General features: G+C 32.1%; 1 protein-coding gene across 2 annotated transcripts; it reads right to left on the bottom strand.

Annotated features, from left to right (window-relative positions):
- Window positions 1-6,853: 6,853 nt before the first annotated feature.
- On the bottom strand, window positions 6,854-9,850 carry LOC121212158 (dof zinc finger protein DOF3.6). 2 transcript variants are annotated; one of them, XM_041084445.1, is made up of 3 exons: window positions 9,647-9,847; window positions 8,768-9,512; window positions 6,854-7,141 (listed from the first exon to the last, which is right to left on the bottom strand). In XM_041084445.1, the coding sequence occupies exons 1-2, from the start codon at window positions 9,692-9,694 to the stop codon at window positions 8,781-8,783; spliced, it is 780 nt and encodes a 259-aa protein (XP_040940379.1). In that variant the 5' UTR covers window positions 9,695-9,847; the 3' UTR covers window positions 6,854-7,141; window positions 8,768-8,780. The 2 variants fall into 2 exon arrangements, with proteins under 2 accessions (XP_040940379.1, XP_040940378.1); XM_041084444.1 differs by lacking the exon at window positions 6,854-7,141 and having other exon boundaries at window positions 8,475-9,512; window positions 9,647-9,850.
- Between the last annotated feature and the right edge of the window lie 16,145 nt (window positions 9,851-25,995).

Below are 25,995 nucleotides of genomic sequence, written 5' to 3' on the forward strand. Positions count from 1 at the left end.
TGCCACTGTTTGGTGAGGACTAACATTTTAAAAATTTTAAAATACAAAAACAAAAAATAACCAAATTAAAGTACAAAGACTAAGCCCTTAACTATCGAAAATTACATGGACTAATAGCATAATTTAAAAAAAATATTAATGAACCCAACTTCTTAGTTTGTTTTATTATTATTATATATATTCTCTAGTAACATCGTATATATTATATATTCTATATTACTAAGTCTAATACTGAAAGCTGATGTGGACGATTTAATTTAATAACACATGGATAGCTTTAAGTGATGACATGTGGGCAACCGATATTTCTCTAAATTATCTTAATTAATTTTTAATCAAATTTATTTTTGACACAATAAAAGATTATTCAAAGATTTCAGAATTAAAATTTCAATTTATCACGTTTAATGTAACATTGGTCTAGATATTGTAATGCAACCAAATTTTATTATAATTAAGATAACATTATCATGTCTAATATATTATATTTATTTTAATTATCTTGATAAATTAAATAATATATTTGACAGTATTATATTTTACAAGTTAAAAGAATGTGATTGACTGATTTAAACTTGCAGCACTTTGTCGGGTGGTTGCATGAGCATATGAAAACCAGTGGGCACTTGAAAGCATAGTTGGCTAGGGCATCAGGAGCTTGGTTTCCCTCCCCGTAGGCATGCACAATCTGCACCTCCCACGACCTCCTAAGTAGTCTGCCCACATCACGAACGGTGGCCGAGTTTGAGCTAGCATCTAACAGTCGCTTCAACATTGTAACAACGTCTGAGCTGTCCATTTCCAAGATAACTCTGCTAGAACTCAGTTCCCATGCCAACAACAATCCATCATAGGCACCCCATATGTCAGCTTCTACTATTGAACAAATCCAGATATTTCGAGTAAATCCAACTCGACAATGTCCGTCGTGATTTCTAACCAAGCCATCAGCAGCGGCGCATTAGTGTTCACCTTTAGCCAATCGGCACTCTGCTTAGTCCAATGGACAATGACGTTCTTGTGATACTTGTGTTGACCATGGCAACGACTCTGATTCTGCGAGACAGCAGCCTGCACACTACATAGCTGACGAGCTCCATTGATTACATTATCTTGATCCACATGTCCTTGAATAAAAATCCTGCTGTTACGTTGCTTCCAAAGGCACCAACAAAGAGCCCCGAACATACACGCCCAGTTGTCAGGATCCAAAGCTAACTGCTCCGCATCAATAATATTTGCAAATAACCATTCCTCTATTGACATTCTCATGAACTTATACAATTTTTCAGGTCGGATAAGTAGCAGCCAAACTGACATAGTAAGGAAACAAAATAGCAACACATGGTCGATGGTCTCGACCCCATTTCCACAGGCTGCATACTGGCATCAACTGCAAGGCGTCTTTGAACTCTCAGTCTCTCACTTCATTTGTTAGTAATTTGTTCTGAGCTGCTAGCCAAAGAAAAACTTTAACCCTTTACGGACAAGCCATTATTCAAATTAGTCTCCACCGATTAGATTCCATAGTTGCACTAGTGCACTCAAGTGAGCATAACCTGATTTTGGGGTGAAGCGACAATGTTTATCCCAACGCCATCCAGGAAAGTCATTAACATCACCATCATCGGAGATCGCTTAGCAGCAAATTGTCGCAATATCTCGTCAAGCAAAAGAGCATGAAGCCGATTCCAATCTCATTCTCCACATTCATTGATCATTTCAGCTGTAGACACGTGCTCATTTGATACAGTCTCTGGATGCAAGCAATAGTTCAGAATCGGGCCACACTCATATCATTGCCAAAGTTCCACACCACCCCATCTCTTACCTTCTCCCAAACATGGCTAATCCCCTTCCAAAGAAGAGAGCAATTACTAGCACGAATTGCTTGTGGGAAATCCCCATACCATGTATATTTTGCTCAGAAGACTTCAACCCAAAGTTGATTCGGTCGAAGAGTTAAACCCCAACTTCACCAAGAACGCTTCATTTTGTTGCCACATGTTTATAATTTCAAAATCACCCCAAAAAATTCTTTCCAAGGTTAAAAAAAGAAACAATTTCTTATTTAAACTCATTTTTTTACTTTATAATTTTGTCTAAACTCTTCTATATTTTAAGTAAGCTTTCAAGTTTAAATTAGTAATTTGATTCTTGAATAAGACTAGTAATTATTTAGAATAATGGGTAGAATTCTTATCAAGCATTAAATGATTTATCTCCCATCCTACCTTCAATATTGTATGGATAAAAAAATACATGTATGAATTGTAATTTAAATTGAGGAATCACATGAAATCTTGTATTAAAAGGTTATAACCTTCATATGTTTTTTAAAATTGTTTGTTTTATTAATTATCTTATAATATGTTATTAACTCCTAATGTATATAAACTTAAGATTAGCATTTTTGGCACATGATAGTTTTCAACCTCACAAAGAAGAGGAAAATAAAATGCAATAATCTTTTTTAATAGTGATGTGTGGATTTAGTTTTATTATGCACGAGTTTTGTTTATATCTTTTTTAATTCATTTATTCATTTTGCTTTGTATTAATTTTATTTTACATTGTAATTACTCGAACATTTATATATATTGACACTGTACATGTTCACATATCTTATTTGTAACATTAAAACTAAAAAAATGGCATGAGAAATATCCAAATAAATTGAAAAAAAATGTTAAATTCTGCTATTAGTCCTTCACTACACATAAGTTATGGATTTAGTCTATATACTTTAATTTGATCATTTTTTGTCATTGTTGTAACACCCCACACCCGGCCTAGACATTATGACTGAATCTTGAGGAATTACATTGCTTGTTTTAAAACTCCAGATCTAACCTTGATAAATGAGTGTTTCGAAAGCATTACTTTTAACAAATTTCTTACAAGTTTTTAGGAAATACGCATTTAACTTATTCATTTTACAGAAAAAACATTTAATTTATTACTTAGTTTTGCAACGAAAATTTCTGAATTGTTAGTTTGAAAATCATGATTCCAGTAAGTAAAATCATGTAGTTTGTAGTTTAACGAAACCAAAATCCAACAACTGAGGAATAAAGTCCAAAACATTTATAAAGTCCAGAATTAAGTTTAAATTTATAAATCGTCTTTTTATTTAGTTAAAATCCAATCCGAACTCCCGCATGCCACCCCATCCTAAGTTTGCTATTTACCTGAGAAGATAAATTATTGAGTGATCTAACAAAGCTCAGTGTGTAACTCAGTCCATATACAAAAACATATAACAGATAGTCATACAAAAATAAATAACCGAACAAACATGGATGGCATGACATATCATGTGATGCAAGATGATAAACATATCAGATACAGATGGCATGACATATTATGCGATGCAACACATTACACAGATTAGAATACGTATCCTACCCTCATCCGCTACATATCATCTCCATCCCACTCAACACACCAAATAGGGTAATTAATATCCATCCACCCCCTACACAAAATTAGTGATCATAGGTTACTATACAGAAATATACAGTCAAGTTGCCAGACATAATACCGAAAACCGCTAGAATCAGATATATGCAATGTTTAACTGCCAGATACAAAAATTTGCGATGTTACCGCCAGAAATTGCAGAACATAGTCTACCAAAACTTCCTACATCACATATCATATCCCACCCCAATACACATGCAAAAACATACCATATGCATAGATTTATTCAGACTATACATGCTCATTTATTAACTTATCAAATTAGAAATGTGCTTTCAAAGCATACAGTTTCACATACCAGAATTATGCATAACAGCGAAATCAAAGATACAATATAGAGACGTGCTTACCCAAATACTCATGTAACAAATATACAGTTTTAACATATAGCTTATACTCACGAAATGTTTGTACTTAATAATCATATATTGTAATAACCCGAAATTCACAGGCACCGGAAAAGTGAGTTATAGGGCCTCCGTCTTAGTGAAATAAGTTCGAAAATAATTATTAAAAATATTTATAAGCCTAGTGGTGTGTCTAATTAGGATCTAATTAGGTGAATTTAGCTTAATTTAGAGTAAGTAATAAAAAGGATTAATTTGAATAAAGGGTAAAAGTTTAATTATAAAGCAATAGAAAATAAAAAGGATTAAAATGACAATTAAGCCATTGATTACAAATGAGGCGGCATATTGGTGAAATAAAATCAAAGAGTTTTTTTAGGTTTTATATATTATAATGATTATTATTATGGTTTTATATTAAATTATTATAATTATTAATTAACATTATGGTTTTATATTAGATTATTATTATTAGCATTATTATTAAATAAATTAAATAGAAGACAATTGTATGGTAATAAAATATACATGTGTAAGAATTGTATTGGTACAATTGTAATTTAAATATTTAATTACTTATAATTTAAGTATAAAGATATTTTATAATTATTAATTGTATTAATTAAATCATGAGATTTTTATTTAATAAGCAAATTAGATAATGATATTTGTAATAATATAAATATGTACACTTGTTATATAATTATTAATTTACTTAATATTAAAGTAAAAGATATTTTAATATATGATATTAATATTATATTATGTTAATAAAATAATAAAGCATAAAAAGAATTAAGGAAACAAAGAAACAAAACAAAAGAAACAGAAACGAAGCAGGGAACAAAACGAAAACAGGGGAAGAAAAAGGCAAAGAAAATAAAAAGGGAAATTTGGATTTTAAAGCTTCAAGTTTAATTGGTAAGCTTAATTAAGTCATTTTCTCTTAATTTTGATATTTTAGAAGCTTTAAAAAAGTTTTGATGAAATTAAGTTGATAATTCAAGAGTTTATATGTTTCCAAATATGGTTCATGTTGGATAAATTATGGAATTAGGGATTTAATTGAATGAATTCTAAGTTAGAATTGATTAAGGGATTAAATTGTAAACTAGGCTATAAGTTTTATATTGAAGGGACTAAATTGAATAAATTTCGAAATTAGGGAAATATGCTGGAAATTTTATAGTTAAATATAAGTTTAGACAAAATTTGAATAGAAAAAGAGAGTGAATTGGATTAAGAAAATAATTAAGTTTAGTTAGGCTTAAATTGGGAATAAGTTAGGAATTGTTTAGAAATTTAATTATTTATTATAATTAATGCTGTAAATAATAATATAAATTACTATTATTTTCGTAGCCAACAAAGAACCTGAAACGTCAGCATCGAAAGGAAAGGAGAAAGTCATTGAGGACTAAAACAGGAGAATTACGGTGTGTATTACTATAACTCAAATTTTAATTATTATTGATTGCTGAAATTTTAATTGTTATGTATGGTAAGTAAGACTTGAGGTAAGTATGTGATTATTTGAAAAGTGTATTGATTGAAAAATAAATAAATGGTGACAATTGTATGGTGTTGATGGTATACACTTGTGTGAAAATTAATTTGTATATGAATTAAGATAATAGATATTTGAATTGAATGAGTATTGAAAATTTTTGTGTAAATTAAATTGAAATTAGAAAAAGTAAAATAATACCCTATTAACTTATCGGACTAGATTTGATACAAATGGCATGCCATTGGATTTGTGATGTGATGAGGAGATTGTAGTTCGGCCGAGAAGATGTTTCTGTTATTATATACTTCGATTTATCCGAAGAGGCACTTAATGCCTTACTGGTGTGTTATGGAGGATTTAAAATATTCTGGGTGTGTTTGGGTTGGACATTCTGGTGTGTTTGGGTGGAAATCTGCGTATCTGTCATAGTCCGAGCTTTGTTAATAGGGTAAATAATTGAAATGAAATTTTGAAAATGAGATTATTTGTTTTAGCACTATTGAAAAGTACGAGAAAAAATGTATGAACTAAATTATGAATTGAGTTAGTATGAGAAAAATGAATTATGAATTTAAGATTTATGAAGTAAAATAATTATATATAAAAGTAGTTTAAATAATTATAAAATTTATGGTTGATGTTTGTAATTTATTAATGTTAAATAGTCTTGATTTATAGTAATACCACTGAGTATATCCATACTCAGCGTACGGTTGTTTCCGTGCGCAGGTTAGTAGAAGTCAAGTGTCCCGGCTCAGCATCCAGAACAATCCCGACTCCAACACAAACTTGGTGATGTATATTTTTCTTTTGGGTAAAGGTGGTATGTACATAGGTGTTGTTTAGTCACTTGAATATGTATATTACTTTGAGTAGTGAAGGATGAATTATAAGATTTAGATGGTTAAATGAAATGGTAAGGAAAGTACATGATATTTTGATACATGAACATTAAGTTGTTAAATGAATGAAGTTTATAATCAATTTTGAATGATGCTACGATAGTTATTAAGTTAAAATTATGTTAATGATATAAATATTAGTTATATGAATGTGAAACATTGGTGTTGGTGATTTTGGTTTGAATTTGCAGGAGGTTTAGGTAAAAATAAGCAGAAATGCTGCCGAAATTTTTTTATAAAAAAAAATTTGGAATACTCGAACAAGTCCCGTTCTACTTTTAATATGTGTTTGAACTTCGAGAGTCCAAGATAGGGACTTAATTATTATATTATAATATGAAAGTTATATTAATTGTAAATTATTCGTAAGTTGTCTGATAAGTCCGGTAATGCCTCATAACTTCATTCCGGCGATGGTTTGGGGTTAGGGGGTGTTACATATATAACCAAATAGTTTTAATCGATTTCATATATGGCCACTTAACCGTTGCAAAATTTTACGAATCACACATTTGGACCACTTAACCCATAAAATGGGCCACACGCCCTCAATGTCCAGCCCATGTGGCCTACATGGCCTGACACACAGTCATCTAGTGTCGACTAACAGATTCGATTTTACGCAGTTTCATAATTTAGTCGAGTTCAAGTCACGCACCTGGCTGTTACACAATGCTGACACAACAATAACAATTTCAAATACTAAAATGACACCAACACAAGTTGAATAGCATAAAAACATCAGACTAGAATCAAAATTCAGCCCTTAATTAGAGTATTCAGCCACAAGTGTTAGGGAATTTAGCCTAGACAAATAGAATCAGTCCTTTACCCTTAGGAAGAGAGTTGACAACAATCTTAATTCGTCAGAAGAGAGTTTCGCCCCACTCGTGCTTCACCTAACAGAAACACAAATAAGTCAGATCATCATCTACTGCCAAACTCAACAATTCGCTTACCTTCCAGGAAACAAAAAATAAATCAACAACCAATTCCACCCAAAAGGAACACAATCCACTTACCCCGAAAAACCACAGCACACATCTACACATTGCAATTACGAACTTCTAACAACAAAAAACCAATAGGACAGCGGCTCAAGTCAAAATGACAACAAAAAGATGGGAGGCGACAAAGGCGAAAAGGAGTAAATAAGGATAAGCATAGAAGAAAAAGAAAACCCTAGGAAAAACAGAAAAAAAAAACATAGAAGATAGTTTTTTGTAACAAAAATGAAAGAAGGAAGAAAAAGAAAAAGAACCAAAGGTGGGAAAATGGAAAACAAATGGAACAAAAAAAGATTCAAATTTAGGACCAAAAGGTAAGTTAAGACCTTATCACTGAACCAACAGACTCATTCTTGTTAGTAAACACTCAGAATTTAAACATAAGCCAAATATTCTAAGTTAGCGGTTGGGACAAAAATAATAAAAATTTAAAGGAAGTGATTTGAACACAAAACCACGACACAAATCCAAATCACTTAACCACTAAATCAAATTAATCACTTAACATAGTTTAACAATTCAAAATTAAGAAATTTTGAGGAGTTAAAATTGTACTTTCAGAACTTTAAAATTTTAGTGTTGGCCAAATGGTAGCTATTAAATTCATCAAGTTAAGTTATACTATTTTCAAAATTTGATATGGCAAACATATTATCGCATGTAAATTGCCATGTTAGCTTGTTATTTCCACATATTGTGATCACAAGAAAAAATAATTAATAAATTTAATGACTATCGTTTGCGTTAAGGCTAGAATTTCAAAATTCAAAAACATAGAGTGATTAAAAATGATCCAATTGAAGAACATGAATCAAATCTATAACTTTACACATAATATATGACTAATAGCAAAGTTTAATCGAACAAATTTAACTGCTACCGTTTGGTCTGGACTAGACCTATCCATGAGTTGGGCCATAGCTAGGTTCAAAAGAAAATTTCAAGCCCAAACCTATTTTCGATCAACCTGCTCAAAAAGCCCGTTTCACTATTAAAAATATATTGTTTATATTAATATTTATATATTTTTATAATTAAATTCGGGCTGAACTGGTTCGATCGAAGATATAAAAAACTTCGGCTCATTCCAAACCAAGTCGGCCAGAACTTATTGGGCTGAGCAATCCATAAACATATTTAATTAAAATTAAAATTTTAAAACTAAAACAAAATATGAACTAAAAATTTCACAACAACTAAAATTAATCAAATTAAAAAGTAATACTAAATCCAAAGTAAAAGTAGTTATAGCATAGCAGAATGATCCCAACAAAAACATTTTTACATAAAATTTTTCAATCACTCAGTACCAAGCACCACAATACTAGAAAAGGAAATGAACAAGAGCAAATAATTTTCAAGAGTTCTTCTGAAGTCCTTTTTCTCGTGAATTCCTTTCCCAAAAGGATTGTTCTTTCACAAAAAGCCTTATCCATTACTCCATTTCAAGAAAACAATAAGAAATTCACTAATAATGAACTGGGTTTGGGGGAAGAAAAGATTTATAAACAAAATCACCAGAAAGATCAGTTCATGCATCGCCACCACGACCGCCGCCGCCGCCAGCCCAGTATTGATCACTTACAGCTTCCAGCTGAGCAATCCAACTTTCCAATGGCTTTGACCGAAGCTGATGATGAACACCATAACTTGATGCTTCCACACCTTCACTTCCCAATGGATATAACCCAGTTGGAGTCTCCAAGCCAGTTAAAAATGGAAACTGTTGAACTAATCCATTTGTTAACATTGACCCATCACCATGTGAGCTATTTCCAATCTGAAACTCCATGTTACTACTAGCTCTTGTTCCAACAGAAATATAGTCACCAAGATAATGTAAAGGGTGCAATAATAGAGGAAACTGTAGCGGTGTTGGGTTCATTTGGCCTATTGATGGAGACTTTGTTGGTTTACTTCCTTTGCTTCTCTTGTTGGTTCGACAACCACCACCGATCGGCACGTTCCTTAAAGCACCGCCTCTGGTCCAGTATCGTTTACAGGTTTTGCAAAAGTAGCGAGGCTGTGAAAGGCTGTAATTGTTGAAGTAACAAAATTTAGTGTGTGTTGATTCACATCGAGGGCATTTAAGAGCTTTCTCAGGCTTTTGTATGTTGGCTAGCCTAGCTCGTTCCGTCATTGAACCAGGCCTATTAATACCAACACCACCACCAGCTGGCGGTGGCGGTGGAAGCTGAGGATTATGGATATGATGATGATTGTCTTTAGTGAAAGCTTGATCTTGTTGATCATGAGTTGGTGGCTACAAAATTCAACATATACATAGAGAAAAACATAAAAAGAAGATTATTCACCTTTAACTGGCTTTTTCTTCTTTTTGGGAGAAGAAAAAGAAAAGAAAATAAGGGTAGTAATGAATGAAAAGAAGATTATTACCTGTTGCCAATTGAGTGGATCTATGAGTGGAACAAATGAGAAAACCATGGTGTAATGAACATGAGCTTTCTATCTTTCGTAAAAGGTTTTGGAGTAATGGTGGAGAATCACATCAAAACAAGGGTGTTGCAGAGAAAGATTAAAAACATGAAAAGCTTTCGTTTTCAAATTATTACCTGTCGGCATATTTTTGAATTATTTGTTAACGTAAGGCAATTGACGTGCACATGTATAGCAACGCAAGTTGTCACACAAACAATATTAAAAAGGTTAAAAATTAATGTTTTAGTTATTGTTTTCGTTAAAAAATAATTTTATTTTTTTAAAGGTTAAAAGTTAAAATTAGCTAAAAAAGAATAAAGATCAAATTTTAAAGACAATATAAATGTTAAAAGGCTAAATTTATTATTGTGTCTTAATTTTTTTATAATTATTTTTTTGATATTGAAATTTTCACCAATACGATAACATTTTGACATGTTATAGAAAAATCACAATACCGTAATAAACAGCTGGACTGCATTTAATATTTTTAATATGATGTATTTAAACTACATACAATTTAAACTAAAAGTTTCATTTTAATTTCGAACATATTGCATGTGATATTATTATTAGTTTAAAATCATTTTTTTTATTGTATGTTACTTTTAAATGAATATTTGTATTCTAAATATGTATTTTCCACAAGCATACTCGTGTGATAGAATCTCTAGTAGTAGTAGTAGCAGTAATAATATAACATTTGACACTTCTTCCTATTTTGGTTCCTAAACTTATAAAATGTTATACAAATTACTCCAATGTACAACAATGTTCTTTTCTACGAGGTAGCAACAATAATCACTGTATGACCGACATATGACAAATGACATGAATTTTTTTTTGTATTTTAAATGTTTAATTACTTTTAGATTAATTAATTTAATTTATTTTAGTTTTTAATTTAACATAATGAATTTATTTTATTTTGGATCTTAAAACTCTTTTTTGTTCCTTCTTCGGGATTCATTTGTTAAACATAGCTTAAAACACAACTTTTAACATAAATTTCCTCTGATACTTCTGATATTTTTGTGAAATTGAGGGCTTTGTGATGACCATGCCATGCTTTAAGCATGCGCTCCCTCGTGCTATCAACAATCAAAGTAATCTCAGCCCCAGTAAAAAAAGTAAAATTTGTGCTTATTATTTAGCGAAATAAAGAAAACTATAATGAAAATAATAATCCATACCATTAAATTCCATGATATCTATCACATATTGATCATTAATTAACTATTTATGTCCCCTTGTAAAAAATACTAATTATCGTTAGTGTTTTAAAATAATTTATATAACATGTAACAAATTTAGATAACAAAACATCTAATTTCAATACCAAATGTTATATTAAACCTAATAATAATACGTGGGCATGCATGCATAATTTGAACAAGAAAAGTTAAGTGTTAGTGCGGAGGGTCTTACGTACGGGTTGATGTGTCACAATCGACTAGTAGCTTTGTGTTTTTGGTCCCCTTAAACATTATTTTTAGTTACAAAATTAGGGTAACTTGATGGATTTCTTTTTATATTATTGTTATAAATTTAATGTGTTCTTAAGAAGTACTTGTACGTATAATACTTGAATTCACTCGAGAAAAAAAACTATTTCATTTCTATAAATCATTTACATATTATTGTTGTAAATTTAATGTGTTCTTAATTATGTACTTTTTGCTTGGATTATTTTAAGGTAAAATTTTTTATTCGCTTTTTTCTATAAATCATGTGGGTTTTTTTTCAGTAGTACAGTGAGATTTTGGCATAATTATTATTATTTTTGGTCATTAAATTTAGCAGAAATTACGTACCATGGAAGACACAGTGGGGTACTATAATCTTTCTCTTAATTCCAAAAGAGAGTTAAGAAACAAGAAAAAGTGTGAAAGGAAGTGGAATATTTATATATTTTACAATTTTTTTGCAGGATTTTGATTTAATTTTTAAGTGGAATATAAAATTGATTTTAGATAATTAGTCAAAAAGGAAGTAAAATAACTAATGATGGGGAAAACGAACAAAGGACGACATTAATGGCTAGCAATTTGAAACATTAAATTAAAAGGCACAATAATTTGTTGTTATAATTACGATAAAATACTATTTTCTAAAGTTTTTTTTTATCGATTTTATGATTATGTTTGAGATTTATAATTATTTATTTTAATAATGTCATTTTTTTATAGAAAGAGTACTTAAGTTAACTATATAATTTAAATCATCCCTTAACGGGGAGACCTCAAACGAGCATAAATCGTATGTTCCATGATGAGTTAATTTGACCCGTCTATTAGCATGCTAGTTATATTGGTTATCCTCTCTACAAATGTGTCGAATGTGCCAGTGTCTAATCCACGTGAGCAACTGATGGATTCTCATGATTAAAGCAGAATCAGAACCATCTAGAGGTGATGATTCACGAAACTAACTAATATTTCGACTAAGGCAAGCGCACCTATCGATTAGTAGTATAGCTATGGTGAGTCCGGAATATCGTACCCACGAGGACTAAAAGTACTAGTAATAACTATCTTTCTATTATTTAGCCTATAATTAAAGGGATTTGTTTTAACATAAAATTAAACTAACTAACTATGAACGCAACAGAGATCGAATTAGGAAAATACTTAAGAAAACCAATGAGAGGGACAATTCCAGGAAAGAATCCACCTAGACTTCACTTATTATTCTGACTCTGAATCAAACGATTTATTCACTTGTCTTGATCCGTAGAAATCCCTAAATTATGTTAATATCTCTTTCGAGACTAAGAACAACTGACTCTAGGTTGATTAATTGAAATCTCTTTCTAATTAAAACCCCTATCGTCGCATTAACTCGATCTATGGATTCCCTTATTAGGTTTGACTCTAATCCGGCAGATTTATGTCGTCCTATTTCTAGGATTGCATGCAACTCCGCTTAATTATGCTAGATCTACTCTTAAACAGGGACTTTTGCTCCACTGAATAAGCACATCAAACTTGGATTAATATCCTGAAAATATTAAGGCAAGGATTAAAAACACATAATTAAGAACGAGAACAAGTATTTATCGTGTAATTCAGAAAATTAAATAATAAGATCCATCGTAGGTTTCATCCTCCCTAGGTATTTAGGGAGTTTAGTTCATAATGTAAAAGGAAAACATCTCAAATTTAGAAAAACAACAAGACATAAAAAAACCCAAATAAACTTCGAGAGAAATTTGAATGGAGATCTTCAATCTTGAAGTGGATCTGCTTCTGAGATGATTCCAACGGCTTTCTTTGAGTAATTTCTACTTTCTACTCTATTTGTCCCATTAGGTCTTCTTCTAGTGTGTTTACATAGACTTTAGAATGCTTAGAAACCCTAAAAATTAACTTTTTCCGCGTGTTTGGGAAACAGGGAGCGATATTGACATGGGCTGCCACATGGGCGTGTGGCTAGCCCGTGTGGCTCATACGGGCGTGTGCTCAACCCGTGTGGAAACTGTCTTAGCAGTGTGGATCCTTAAGTCAACCCGTTTTGTCCGTTTTTGGCCCATTTTTTACTCTTTTTGTTCCCTTATGCTCTCCTAAGTATAAAACATGAAATTAAAGGATTAAGAGCATCAAATTCACTAAATTAGATAATAAATCATCCAAAAATATGCTAAGCATGGGATTAAAACATGTTATATTTATGGTTTATCAAGAGGCCTTTCCTGAATAACTTTAATCGCCTCAAGATTATCAGTTTGAATTAAGACACTATCATAGCCTAGATCAATTAAAAGAACCAAGTCATCTAAGATGCCCCACAACTCAACATCAAAAATAGTGTAGTTCCCCAAGTATCTATTAAAGCCCAAAATCTACTTCCCATCTCGATTTCTCGTTATTCCCCCACTACAGCAAAACCAACTTCATTCCTAACAGGCCTATCTATATTCAAACATGCACAATAATGTTATTTTCAATAATAAAATAGTATATATATATATATAAGTTAATATAAATGCAATTAGAACTTAAAGAAATAATCAAGTTTGAGAGAAAAAAAGAAGGTATCAAGGTTGATTTTTATAGGACAGTTATAAAGGAAAATATCATTCTATTTCAAGTTTTTTTTCAATGCAAACCCAATCCAATTCATAGTTCCAATTTGAATATTAAAAAAACTAATCAAGTTATTTTTGGATTTGTTCAATGATCGGATAATTCATTTAAATATGAAATCTTGCTCAAATTTTGTAGGATTTTAACAAATAAAAATTCAAAAAAATAGGTTTGAACAAAAAATTAAACTCATTTAAAATCAGAATCGTGAATGAGTTCTAACATTTAAAGTTTGAAACCAACTCAATTTTGAGTAGTTTTCTTATACGTAAAGTAAAGTTTTGTTTTATTTTACTTTTATATATTAAGTAATTTATATCATATAGGAAAAATAAATCTATGATAATACTTGATATTATAAAGTAAACATAAAAAAACATGTTAAGTTATCTATGTTTAAATTTTTAATAAAATAAAAAATAACATAGTTTTCATAAAAATAAAAAAATAATAATTTAGATGAGCTTAAAACAAACTTGAATTAGTCCTTTACAAATGTGGATGAAGTTAAGTAAAATTTAAAACGTATATTTCAATTCGAACTAAACTTGGATAAGTATGAAATATGATGCTTAGATCATATATAGTTCTAACACGACTTGACACTTTGTGTTTGTTTGAGTTGATTTTAACTTCCAATATTTGTTGATACAAGGAAGATGCTGAAGGTGGAGGTGACAATTCATATGGTGGTAGAAGATTGTGTGGAGAGTCAATCTAGCTAAGGAAAGCTGAGTAGAGCCTTTTCTAAGTAGAAGGATCTTATCCCTTGATAAAAGAGAGTGGGGGTATTTGTAGTAGATGTTTGGCTATTAGCCACCTCTAACCCATTATGAATAAGAGGGGTCTTGTCTAGGTAGACAAAGTAGAGAGCAAGGTAGACTTCTAAACAAGCAACGATTAGACTTGAAAGACTAGATGGAGTTCCACATGTCGCCCATGCAAGAAAGAGACTTGACAAGGTTAAAGAGATAAGGATACACGTGTAAAGTATGCTAGAAGCTCATGAGGCCTTTTATCTTGGCAAGATACGAATTTGTGGCAAGTTGGTCCTAGATATAGCAAGGCTTAGAGGTATACAAATAACAATTCCCCCTAGTTGAGAGGAATATTAGAAAGTGACATTCCTTAAGATAAAGTTTGGAGACCCTAGTTTCAAAGATGATGAGGTAGAGAGATTGTGTAATGACATACATAAGCATGTGTATGGTGGAAAGGTGCTTAATACTCCATTTAATCATTCTCCTTGATAAATCAACTCAATTAAAAATCTCCTTAAGTAGTTAATCAAATAGCATTATAATTAGATGTGCTTGAAAGTATTGTGCAGCTTCGTCACTGCCATTACCAATGCAAAAGCAATCTTTTCGAATCTGGTATAATTCATTTCACCATTATGAATAATTCTATTTACATAGTACATTGGTAACTAGTAAGCTCCATTTTTCTTTACCATACTACAGGACAGATGCCGCCAAATAGAGCTTAAGTTTGTTTCTCAATAAAGGGGAAACTTAGAGTAAGGGGGAGCTCAAGTAAGCCTTTAGCTACTCAAAAGATGTTTGACATGCATCACTCAATTAGAAATAATCTTTGAGGCCTTTAAAATATGGTAAACATGTAATAGCCTGTTTTTCAATAGTGTCAAAAATGGTGGTTTCGGAACCCCATTTTTCAATTATCGAGTTCGTAAATATTATGTAGTCTATTATAGTGTTATATTGATTTTTGGTCCAGTGATTTTATTGAACAAATAGTTAATTAAGGTACAAGGACTAAATCATAAAAGTGGTAAAAGTTAATCACTATTGATTTTTTCTTATTAAAAGGACTAAATAGTATTAAACCAAGGATAAAAGTGGCAATTAGGCCACCATAAATGGTGGTGGACAGTTATATGTTTATATTTGAGTAAATTATATGTTAAAATATTAATTAAATTATTAATATATGTTAAAAATAATTGAACAAAAAGGTTATCATCATTATTTAGTTTCCTTCCACCGAAATTACAAACAAGAAAACACCAAAAAGCCATTTTTGAAGCTTCATCATTCATCCAAGCTTCTCATCTTTGCATGGTAAGTTAATTAAGTTATTTTCTTATAATTTTTATGTTTTTGAAGTCCCGAGAGCTTGATTTAGCTAACCCGGGTATCAATTCGTAAAACTTTCAAAGTTTCCAAATGTCCCCATTGTTGAATCTTGAATTTTTTGGTGTTAATTGGTTAGTTTTGAATCTTCGTTGTGAAAAGGACTAATTTGTAAAGTGGAAATTATTGATTTCAAGCATAGGGACTAAAGTGTAAATACTTTGAAATTTTCATTAAAATTTTGTAATTATTGATATTATACGGTTTTATAAGGATGAAATTAAGATCTATTTTGAAATCGAAGCTCAATTTTGAAAGTTATGGCAATTTCAATTTTAGGGACTAAATTGAATAAAATGAAAAAATTGAGGAAATATATGATAAATGAAATAGAGTTGGTATATAACTATATTAGGCTATTAATTGATGTTTGGTATTGATAATTTAAGTGAATTATGATATAGATCAATATTTAAACCAATCAGAGTATAATCATAGAAATGGGAAAATTACGGATTAGTCCTTGACACAATCTGTTGTTGTTTTTGCCAGGTAAGTTCATATGGTGTAATCATGCTTTGATCCTTATGTATGTCATATTATGAATACATATATAAGTTCTAGTGAACTTTAAATTGTTTGTAAATTAGTACTAAAGGGTGATATTAGGATTAAATTGAAAAGAAATAAACATGAACTTGCATGATGGAAAATTACCCTGCTGAAACTTCGCAAATGTATCATACACATGGTTACATGTTGACTTCCAAGATCCAACATTTCTTGCGGACTCGAAGTGTAATGCCCCAAAATTTTTAATTTATTAAGTCTTAATTATGTTAAGTAAATTGACCTAATTTAGTGGTTAAATGTTCTAGTGGTGCACTTGAGGTTTTGTGTTTAATTCTTTTCCCTTAAATTTTTTATTAATTTTGGCCAAAAATCTAGCATGCCACGCCTAGCTTTTTTTTAGATTTTGTATGATTATTATCAAGTGTGAGGCATTGGCCTAGTGGTTAAGAAAAGGTGTAAGTCTTGTGTCATGAGTTCAAATATCATTGTGCTTAAAGTGAAATTGGAATTATCCCTTAAAATCTCTCCCTATTGTCGTCCCTCTCTCCCCCTCATTCTCTACTTTTCACTTTTGTTTCATATCTGTTGCTAAAAACTTTTCTATTTCGTCTTCTCATTCTGTTGCTTCTTTCTTCTTTCAGTTTCGCATATTTTTTCTATTGGAAATATCTTTTTCTTTCTTGTTTTCCCCTTTTTTTGTCCCCACCTATTGTTGTGTTTTCATTCAGATTTTGATTTTTCTTGTGTTGTCACCATTCTTTTTGTTTTGCGGCTGGTCGTGCTTGAATAGAAGGTCCTAGTATAGTAATTGTATCCTTTTTGTGAGAAACATGTGGCATATTCCTCTTTTGCTAATTGAGTTTTAGATAATCTTCTCTTTAAGGAGCTTAGTTTATTGTTGTAATGCTGACATTTCTGAAATAATCAGATGTGTGTCATAACCCTACATGACCTGTGTGTGTATGATGATAACTGAATGTTTTTGTTCCTTATTTGAAATCGTTTGATTGTGATCTATGTTTTTCTAGCTGTGGTCGAATGTAAGTATCCCCCAAACTGTGAAACTCAATGTTAATCGATTGATTATGGATGTGTTTCTATTATGGCCAAACATGGGTAAGTGAGTTGGGTGTCATGATCGAATATGAGTATGTCCTAGTTAGGTTAGCCGAATGCATATGTGCCACTAACTGTGTTGTTGAATGTGTTATTTGCCTATTTTTGTGTTGGCCAAATATGCCTAATGAGCATGTTTCTACTATGCTAAAATGTACATGCTATTAGCATGATTATGATCTGTTATACTTGTATTTGAGCATGTCTGATTTTTGTATGCCTAGTCGTGTTATGCTATGTGCATGTGTATTGGGGTTGGGATATGTAAAATATGGAGAAAATTCTGGTAGACTACGATTTGCGAATTTGGTGGTTTAACCGCAAATCTAATTTTGGTACTAATCTGTATTATCTGTTCCTAGCAATAATTACACATTATATCTTGTAGTTTGTTCTGCATAATGTTTTGGTAGCCTATGACCACAATTTTGGTGTATTGGTTGGATGGGATCCTAATAACCCTGTCTGATGTGTTGGATGGATAGAGATGGTCTGTAGCAATTGGGGGTAGGATCTATTTTGAATGATACTTTGCATTGCTAAGCATGCCATGCCATATGTTCTCTGATTTGATATGTTATAATTTGTTCATTAATTTTACATCTGTTATGTTATAGGGCTATGACACACATTGGGCCTTTAGCTCACTCTGTTATTTTATTTTCTAGAGTAATCCTCGGGATTTGGATTGGGCAGCGCTTGGGAGCTCTGGTTCGGATTCTCAAAATGAACTGGTTTTAAATAATTCTTTAAGTATGGGCTTTTGGACTGTGAGTTATCTTTATGGACTTTAATTTTGGTTTTGGACTTTGACACTTGGTTTAGTAGGTTAGTTTTAAACAAAAAGCATGATTTTTTTTATAATTAAATAAGGAAACCGTTTAAAAAAATATTGGTAAGTCACTAGTTTTCTACTACAAATTCAAAAGACACAAATGAGTTTTCCAGAAAATATCTAAGTTAATAATACGGTTTCTAAATCAATTTGACAGAATAATAACAAATGTTTTTGAAAATTTCTCTCTTAGCAACAATGAGGTTTTCTGGAAGAAAAATAAAATGGGTTTCGCAAAAATATCTACACAAGATAAAATAAGGTTAAATAAGGCAAGCAAATCTAGTTTTCCGGGTGGTCGATGTAACCTCCAAGATCCGATCATAACATCTAGGCTGGGTTTGGGGTGTTACACAAAGATACATATGACACAAGTTTAGCTCCAACAAGTAACCTGATGCCACGACATTAATAATGAACATGTTTTGTGACATTAGCAACAGATTACTCCAGGGATGCTTTTGGGCTTCAGTGTCGCGACAAAATCCTTTTGGTTTCACAACATCATTCTCAAGCAACTTGATTTCTTCATCTGTAGTGGTTGTGGCTAGTGTTGCAGCTTTGCTAGGCCACAGTTGCAACCTTAGGACCTGGTGTCATGACATCAACACCTTGGTATCACGACTTCACAGGTAGTCAACTCAGATTTGCAATTTGGTGAAGTCTAACTCCTTGGTTGATCAACATCTTGGTGTCGCAATTTTGACTCTAGTTTACGCTCTTTCTTTCATTTTCATATCAACCAAGTGTCTGAAACAAGCTTAACTCAAAGATTAAGTTCCTAATGGCATAAACTTGTCATTTTATTCCAAAAAGCATAAAAACGCAATAAAAACTAAAATTAAACATAAAATCTAATAACCACTAAAAATTAATAAAATACAGTATAAAGTACTCAAAAATAAGGTCATTAAGTGTTTAAAGAACTTAATTTGACTTATATAAATACGACATATCACAAATATATCCCAAGATTTGGCAACTGTCCAAACGAATAAAACCCTTTGGTAGTGGTAAATACCAATTTGTTGCATTCTTTCTCAAATTCATAGAAAATGATTTGAATTTAAGAACATTTGTAGCCCCCAAACAAATCCATATTGTCACTGTGTTACATAAGATGTTTAGATAAATCCTTATCTCCTTCATAAGTTTCCTTTGGGAGCTTGAAATTTTATGGCAAGTCTTCAACAACTATCTCAAGGGTCAAAGGATTGTTAGAGCAAGAGACCATATTATTGGTCATAGCGAAGTTGTAGTTGTTGCATCTATTATCTCAACATTCTCATTTGTTCTTGCAATTATTTGAATTGTTGAGAACTAGAATTAGGGTTGGAGTTGAGATTTTGGGCAGTTTGATCTTCAAGGGTGGGAAATGATCACATGCTAGGTATTGGGGGAAACACATGCTAATTTGGGTAAATATTGTAATAACTTGGTTGTTAAGCTGATTACTCTTGATAATTATTATCATATGGGTCATTATCAAGTTTATAAATGCATGTGTTTTGTTGAAAGAATGTGCTTTGACCAGTTTGGAAGCTTTTATGGAGGGATTGTTGATGGTATATTAATTCTCAAGGATGTTCTCATCAAGATGAGTCATGTTGTCTAGGATCATTATGCCAAATGATTGATACAAGGAATGTGATAGAGAGGGAGGTGACGATTCATATGGTGGCAAAAGACCATTTAAAGAGTTAAGCTAGATAAGGAATTTGAACAAAGTTTTTTTCTAGATATGAGAGTCATATCCCTTGATCAAGGAAAATAAGGGTATGTGTATTGGAGGTTTGGCTACTACCCACCTCTAGCTCTTTATATGTATAAAAAATAAAATAAAATAAACACACAGATTTTTATGTGGAAACCCTTTCGGGAAAAAACCACGGGCAGAGGAGAAGAAAATTCACTATGTCGAATTCAAATTTTTACAAGAGGATAGACTATGTCTATTTATAGGCTTGTAAAGCCATATTCTAGTAAGACTGAAATACCTTATTCTAATCAATATCAAATAGATGGAATTTAATAAGGTTTAAAAAACCTTATTCTAAAATAAAATAATAGAAGTGTAATTCTATATGGATTCTTCTTTTATTTTATTTTATCACTGTATTTTATTTAAATAAGGATTCAGGTCACTTAATTCTAACAATCTCCACCTTGACACGAATTCTCAATAAACAAGTTCTCCATCGCTAACTTTCAACGAACAAGTTCTCCACCTCTTCCACAAAACCCTTTAAGGGTTTAACTTCAACAATGAACACCAACCAAGTCTAAGTAATGCTCAAACTTGGTTATAGGAAGTGACTTAGTCATCATATCTGCAGGATTTTCATGAGTACTAATTTTGCTCACAACTATATCACCACGAGCAATAATATCACAAACAAAATGATACCGAACATCAATGAGTTTTGTTCTCTCATGAAACATTTGATCTTTTGTAAGAAAGATGGCACTCTGGCTGTCACAAAATACTGTGCTAATTTAAAGGTCTTCATTGAGTTCACTAAAGAGTCTTTTCAACCAAATAGCTTCTTTACAAGCCTCACTAATCGCCATGTACTCAGCTTCAGTGGTAGACAAAGTGACTGTAGTTTGCAAAGTGGCTTTCCAACTGATTGCACAACTTCCGATTGTAAAGACATAACCTGTGAGAGATCTTCTTCTATCAAGGTCTCCAGCAAAATTAGCATCAACATACCCAATGACTCCATCTCTAGTTCTTCCAAACTATAAACCAACATCAGTAGTACCTCGTAAGTATTTTAAAATCCACTAAACTACTTTCCAATGTTCTTTACCGGGATTCGCCATATATCTGCTAACTGTACTAACTGCATATGATAAATCTGGACGTGAACAAACTATAGCATACATTAGAGATCCCACTGCACTAGAGTATAGAACATGTGACATGTACTCAATCTCATCATCTGATTGTAGAGACAAAGCCGATGAAAGTCTGAAATGGGCTGCTAAAAGAGTACTAATAGGCTTAGCACTCTGCATATTGAACCTGCAAAAAACTTTCTTAATATACCCCTTCTGACTTAGGTACAATTTATTTGCTTTTATATCTCTGAGAATCTCTATGCCAAGTATCTTCTTTGCTGGTCCCAAATCTTTCATCTCAAATTATTCACTTAGTTGGGCTTTGACCTTTCTTATCTCTCCTTTATCTTTTGCTGCTATCAACATGTCATCAACATAAAGAAGTAGATACACAAAAGAACCATCACTGTTTTTCTTAAAGTAAACACAACTGTCAAAAATACTTCTTTTGAAATCATCAGAAGTCATAAAGGAATCAAACCTCTTGTACCATTGCCTTGGTGACTGTTTCAAACCGTAAAGGGACTTTTTCAGCAAGCAAACATAGTCCTCTTTTTCTGAGACTGTAAAACCCTTTGGTTTTTGTATGTAAATATCCTCTTCAAGTTCTCCATGCAAAAATACAGTTTTTACATCTAACTGCTCAAGCTCCAAATCATGCATGCCCACAATACCAAGCAAAGCTCGAATCTAACTATGCTTCACAACTGGGGAGAACACATCTGTGAAGTCCATTCCTGGAATTTGACTGTAACCCTTTGCAACAAGCCTTACTTTATATCTAGGTTCTTCAACTCCTAGAGTCCCTTCTTTATTTTTAAACACCCATTTACAACGAACAGTCTTCTTACCTTTAGGAAGTTTCACAAGATCCCATGTTTTGTTTTTGTGAAGTGATTTCATCTCCTCTTGCATAGCAAACATCCATTTTTCTGAGTCTTCACAGCTAACCGCCTCAGAATAATTAGATGACTCTTGGTCTACATCTATATCTTCAGCCACATTTAAAGCATAAGCAACTAAATCAGCTTCGGCATACTTCTTTGGAGGTTTAATTTCTCTTCTAGTTCTGTTTTTGGCGATAGAGTATTGTAGTGAAGAAGCAACTCTATTATCAATTTTTGTACTGGCTTGAGGAGTTGACTCTGTATTAATCTGATGTTCCACCTGCTTTTGATTTTCTTTATTGGAAGAGTCTTTAAGAGATAAGTTAGGTAGCATAGCAGTTTCATCAAAAACAACATCTCTGCTAATCATAACTTTTTTATTTTCAGGACACCATAACTTATACCCTTTTACACCAGCTTTATAACCAAGAAAAACGCATTTGATAGATCTCGGTTTCAATTTTCCATTATCAACATGAGCATACGCAGGACAACCAAAAATCTTTAAATGAGAATAATTAGCAGGATTACCAAACCATACCTTTTGTGGAGTCTTTTTCTCAATGGCAACGGATGGAGATCGGTTGATCAAAAAACATGCAGTAGAGGTTGTTTCTGCCCAAAACGACTTTGGTAAGTTGGCATTTGACAACATACATCGAACCGTCTCCATGATCGTTCTGTTTATTCGTTCTGTAACATTATGTTGCTGTGGAGTATAGCAAACTGTCTAGTGTCTCACGATCCCTTCTGACTTGCACAATCTATTAAACTCATCAGAACAGAACTCTAAGCCATTGTCTGTGCAGAGATATTTTATTTGTTTTCCTGTCTGTCTTTCAATCATAATTTTCCAAGACTTAAATGCGAAAAACACATCGCTTTTCTGCTTCAGGAAGAGCGCCCAAACTTTTCTGGAAAAATCATCAATAAAAGTTAGCATATAATTAGCTCCACCTCTCGAAGGCACTCTGGATGGCCCCCACAGATCAGAATGAATATACTCCAACGTTCCCTTCATGTTATGGATTCCTCTGATGAATTCAACTCTCTTTTTCTTCCCAAAAACACAGTGCTCACAAAAATTCAGTTTGCAAATTCCTTACCCATCAAGAAGTCCTCTTTTGCTCAATTTTGTCACGCCATTCTCACTCATATGCCCTAGGCGCATATACCAAAGTTTAGTAATATCATCATCTGACAAGGAAGAGGAAGTGACAGCTGCATCACCAGTAATAGTAGAACCCTACAAAACATATAACTTGGCAATCTTTCTCTGCCCTTTCATCACAAAAAAAAAAACCTTTGAAAATCTTTAAAACCCCACTTTCAGCTGTATATTTGTACCCTTTTGAATCAAGAGTACTCAACGAAATTAAATTTCTTTTCAATTCTGGAACATGTCTACGTCACTAAGTGTTCTGACAACTCCATCAAACATATTAACTTTAATTGTTCCAACACCTGCGACTTTACATGAAGCATTATTTCCCATCAAAACAACACCTTCAAACACTGTTTCGTAAGTTGTAAACCAATCTCGATTAAGACTCATGTGGAAGGTGCAGCCTGAATCAAGTATCCACTCCTCGCTTACTTTAGAATCATTGAAAGAAGCGACTAAAAGTTCACCATCGATGTAGTCTTCTACAACATCAGTTTCACCAGAATTTTTTGGTTGTTTTCCCTTTTGATTTGCAACCTCCCTTTTAATCTTGTTCTATAGCTTATAGCACTCAAATTTAATGTGCCCTTTTTTTTCTTGCAGAAGTTACAAGTTTTACCTCTGTTTGAAGACTTTGATCTACCTTTAGATTTACCATGAGGATTCCGTTCCTGTGTCCTACCACGATCATTATCAGCATTCCGATCTTGTCTCTCACGAACAATGAGACCCTCTCTCTGAGAGTCGGGTTTAACTACAAGATGCTTCATCTTATCATACGAGGTTAAAGAATCATAAACCTCATCAACTGTGAGAGACTCGTGGCTATATAAAATCGTGTCTCTAAAGGTTGAATAAGAGAGGGGCAACGAACAAAGTAGAAGCAACCTTAGATCTTCCTTATCATACTGAACCTCTATGGCCTCCAAGTTTGAGAGAATTTCTTTAAACACTGTTAAGTGTTCGTGTACAGACGCACCTTCCTCCAAACGATGAGCATAAGGACGCTGCTTCATATACAACTTACTTGTTAGAGTTTTCGACATACATATTTGTTCTATCCTCTTCCATAATGCAGCAGCAGTCTTCTCTTTCATCACATCCTGCAAAATTTTGTTGGACAAATGCAGATGTAATTGTGTTAACGCCTTTCGATCCTTACGCTTCTTCTCTTCATCTATTAATGTCGAAGGCATCTTATCTATCCCTAGCAGAGCATCCTCCAGATCCATCTGCGCAAGAATTGTTTGCATCTTAATCTACCACAACGCAAATCTGGTGTTGCGATCCAACAGCGGAATTTCATACTTCAAAGACACCATAACCATGATCGAGATGAATAACCCGGAAGCTCTGATAACAATTTGTAAAAAATAAAATAAAGTAAAATAAAAAAACACACAGATTTTTACGTGGAAACCCTTTCGAGAAAAAACCACAGGCAGAGGAGAAGAAAATTCACTATGTCGAATTCAAATTTTTACAAGAGGATAGACTATGTCTATTTATAGGCTTGTAAAGTCATATTCTAGTAAGACTGAAATACCTTATTCTAATCAATATCAAATAGATAGAATTTAAAAGGTTTAAAAAACCTTATTCTAAAATAAAATAAAAGAAGTATAATTCTATATGAATTCTTCTTTTATTTTATTTTATCACTATATTTTATTTAAATAAGGATTCGAGTCACTTAATTCTAACAATATGTGTCTAAGAGCAATCTTGTCTAGGTAAGTAAAGTGGGGAGCAATATAGTTTTCTATTCAGGTGGCGATTAGATTTAATAGGTCTAGTGACCAAGTGGCAATTAAACTCGAATAAATTTGATGAAATTCCACACGTTGACCATGTTGGAAGGAGATTTGACCACTTGACTTAGCGAAATGTGAGAGATAATGCTAAACCATAAGGGAGCAAAATCTTTTTGTGGTGATAATTAATTGTTAATTGGATTAAATATGTCGATGTTTAGTTTGAATCCTAAATAAATGTAGGGATATATTTCTCTCTTAAATCTGGTCGCCGACATCTTTTCTTTCTTTTTCCTTTTCTGGTCCTTTAAGAAATAAAAAAAGCTAAAGTGAAGATCAATGATAAAGGCATGTTACACGAATCATTCAAGACACAAAGTTTTTATACATAACTTGATTATGGGTATGATATGTAAGGTATAGCATCCCCTATTCATGAATTGAATGCGATAGCCACTATTATCCAAGATTAATCATATCTTAGACCTAATTTGGACTAACCAAATGATAAATAGGAATTTTATATTTAAATTTAGTAGATCATAGGGATGTTGTTCAACGGGTGCAAATTTGGATAAATTAAAATAATTGCTTTGACTGAGTAAGTTTTGTTCGATTCTTTTAAAATAAGTCTAGTGTTATTCAGTTTTTGGCCTTTTGTATGTTGTATTTGTTGAATTTTATATTATAATTGATCAAACATATATTTATACATACATTAAATTTATATCTATAACCGTGCAATATATTTGACATAATTATAAATTTAACTTAACTCTTATTTTCCCTAAACTTTTCAAATTTCGTGAAATTATTGTTTTTTACTTACAAAAAAATTAACTAAATTGTTACAATTTTAACAATGTTTGTGTGATAACTCACGTAGAAGTCTACTTGTGCTTCACCACTAGTGTGTATAGTCTTCTTTTTTTTTTAATCTTATGAACATTTTTTT

This window comes from Gossypium hirsutum, chromosome A13 (assembly GCF_007990345.1).
Source record: "Gossypium hirsutum isolate 1008001.06 chromosome A13, Gossypium_hirsutum_v2.1, whole genome shotgun sequence".
NCBI lineage: Eukaryota > Viridiplantae > Streptophyta > Magnoliopsida > Malvales > Malvaceae > Gossypium > Gossypium hirsutum.